We start from the raw sequence: 1794 nt of genomic DNA on the forward strand, positions 1-1794 counted from the left end.
AATACTTTTAGAAATTGGAAAGGGTAAGGACAAGCCATACAAATTAGTATAAATTATTATCTGAGTTATTAAGTTATAACTTGAAAAAGACTATACTGTACTTTATTTTCCCCACTACAGCCACTGTTGTCATCATTATCGGCATCTTCATCATCCTCAACTTCTTCCTCCTCTTCCTCTTCTTCTTCATCTCCAGGTAATCGAACTGTACTATCATAACCATAAAGGCTGAGAAGTTCATGAATTGGCATGTCACCTTCCTAAGATCAAAAAGAGAAGTTTCTGAATCAGGGATAGCTCATACTCCTAGGTTATAAATCAAAAGTATATACAGAGTATTCATTCATTCTCAAGAATATTCTTAGAATTATTGTCAAAAATTCTAAAACTAAAAATTTCTAAAAACTGGAAAAATAACCAGTCTTTAAAATATTTACTATATTAATCATTTCTGTGATAAATGATTGGTCAATTCTAATCACCAACCAAAAAAACCATCAAGTAAAATAAAAAGTGACACTGGTTTAAAATTCTTTTGTGTAGTTTATTCAAATTATGACACATTAGTTAACAATAGGGATAGATGTTGCCACTTAAAGGAGAATGAAATTCATAGCTCAGCCTAGTAGAGTAAAATGATATACAAAGTCATACTGCATTTACCCATCTATTTTTGTCCTAGAAATATTTCCAATTACAAATAAAATCTACCTCATGAAATCCTTAATTTCTACTTATAGAATATCTCTATAGAAAAGAAAACTGAAGTTGCTCCAATTAAGCAAGTCCTTCAAAAACCACAAGGTCCTTGGATGCTGCCTCAGCCAGAGACAGCACTCTTCATTCATGTTTCTAATATTAAAAAAAACCCTTATGATAGAAAAAAAGAAAACACAGAGTATGTTATCTATTTCTCCTGATTAAGTCAGTCTTGTAATTTCTAAGTAAAATATACTGCTACAATGAATATGAGTATAACAAGTTGGATGATATACCCTGAAGATATAGCTAGACTCTTAATTCCTTATAAAATTAATAACCACCTCACTGAAAATGCATGTGCAAAAAAGGCAATGAATCCACAATCTGCAAAGTCATAATTTCACAGCTAAGCTACAACTTTAAAATGAATGACCAGCTAGCATTCCTGAATGGCACCTCCTATCTTGTGGTTCTCAGAGTAACATAAGAGTTTAAGGTGTCAAGACTCTGATCCATGCACTTGGTTTAACAAACATAAATTTAGAAATGAGAAGTCCTTAGGAATTAAACCAGAACGTCTAATCAAGTAGAAGACAACAGTCAGAAAAGGCTAACTTTATATACTATGTTGTTATTGTTGACTGCCATTGAATGGAGCACGACTCACAGAGACCCTATGAACAAAAGGCCTGAAAGCCTTTCTATAATTAGCAGCATTTATCAAAGTTCATAGAGTTTCCAGAGGCATGTTGTTTAGGAAGTGGTTGCCATTCCTGCTTCCAGCTAAGGGTACCCACATTTATTTTTCAATTGAGTAGTTTTAGAATGCCAAAATGTTCATTAGGAAAAACGTATATCATCCCTTCCTGTTTGTTACTTTATAGTAATTATATTTATTCTAAAACTAAAATTATATCGTGTATGAAAAATTCACTGGATAGCAATTATCTTTAATGGTTCTATTCCTATCCCAAAGAAAGGTGACCCAACAGAATGTGGAAACTACAGAACAATCTCAATGATTTCACATGCAAGCAAGATTTTACTGAAGATTATCCAAAAACGACTGGGTCAGCACATCAACAGAGAACT

At 32.7% G+C, this 1794-nt stretch overlaps 1 protein-coding gene across 3 annotated transcripts in view; it reads right to left on the reverse strand.

The window, feature by feature from the left end:
• Positions 1-1794, reverse strand: part of MIER1 (mesoderm induction early response 1, transcriptional regulator) — a 71499-nt gene that overhangs the window by 40338 nt on the left and 29367 nt on the right. For all 3 annotated transcript variants that reach the window (XM_006879749.1, XM_006879750.1, XM_006879751.1), the window contains one exon: positions 102-260. In XM_006879749.1, coding sequence (XP_006879811.1) covers positions 102-260 — 159 coding nt within the window. The remainder of the gene's footprint in view (positions 1-101; positions 261-1794) is intronic.

The sequence above is a fragment of the Elephantulus edwardii genome, unplaced genomic scaffold, assembly GCF_000299155.1.
Source record: "Elephantulus edwardii isolate Elephantulus edwardi_28Jun2011 unplaced genomic scaffold, EleEdw1.0 scaffold00005, whole genome shotgun sequence".
NCBI classification, from domain to species: Eukaryota; Metazoa; Chordata; class Mammalia; order Macroscelidea; family Macroscelididae; genus Elephantulus; species Elephantulus edwardii.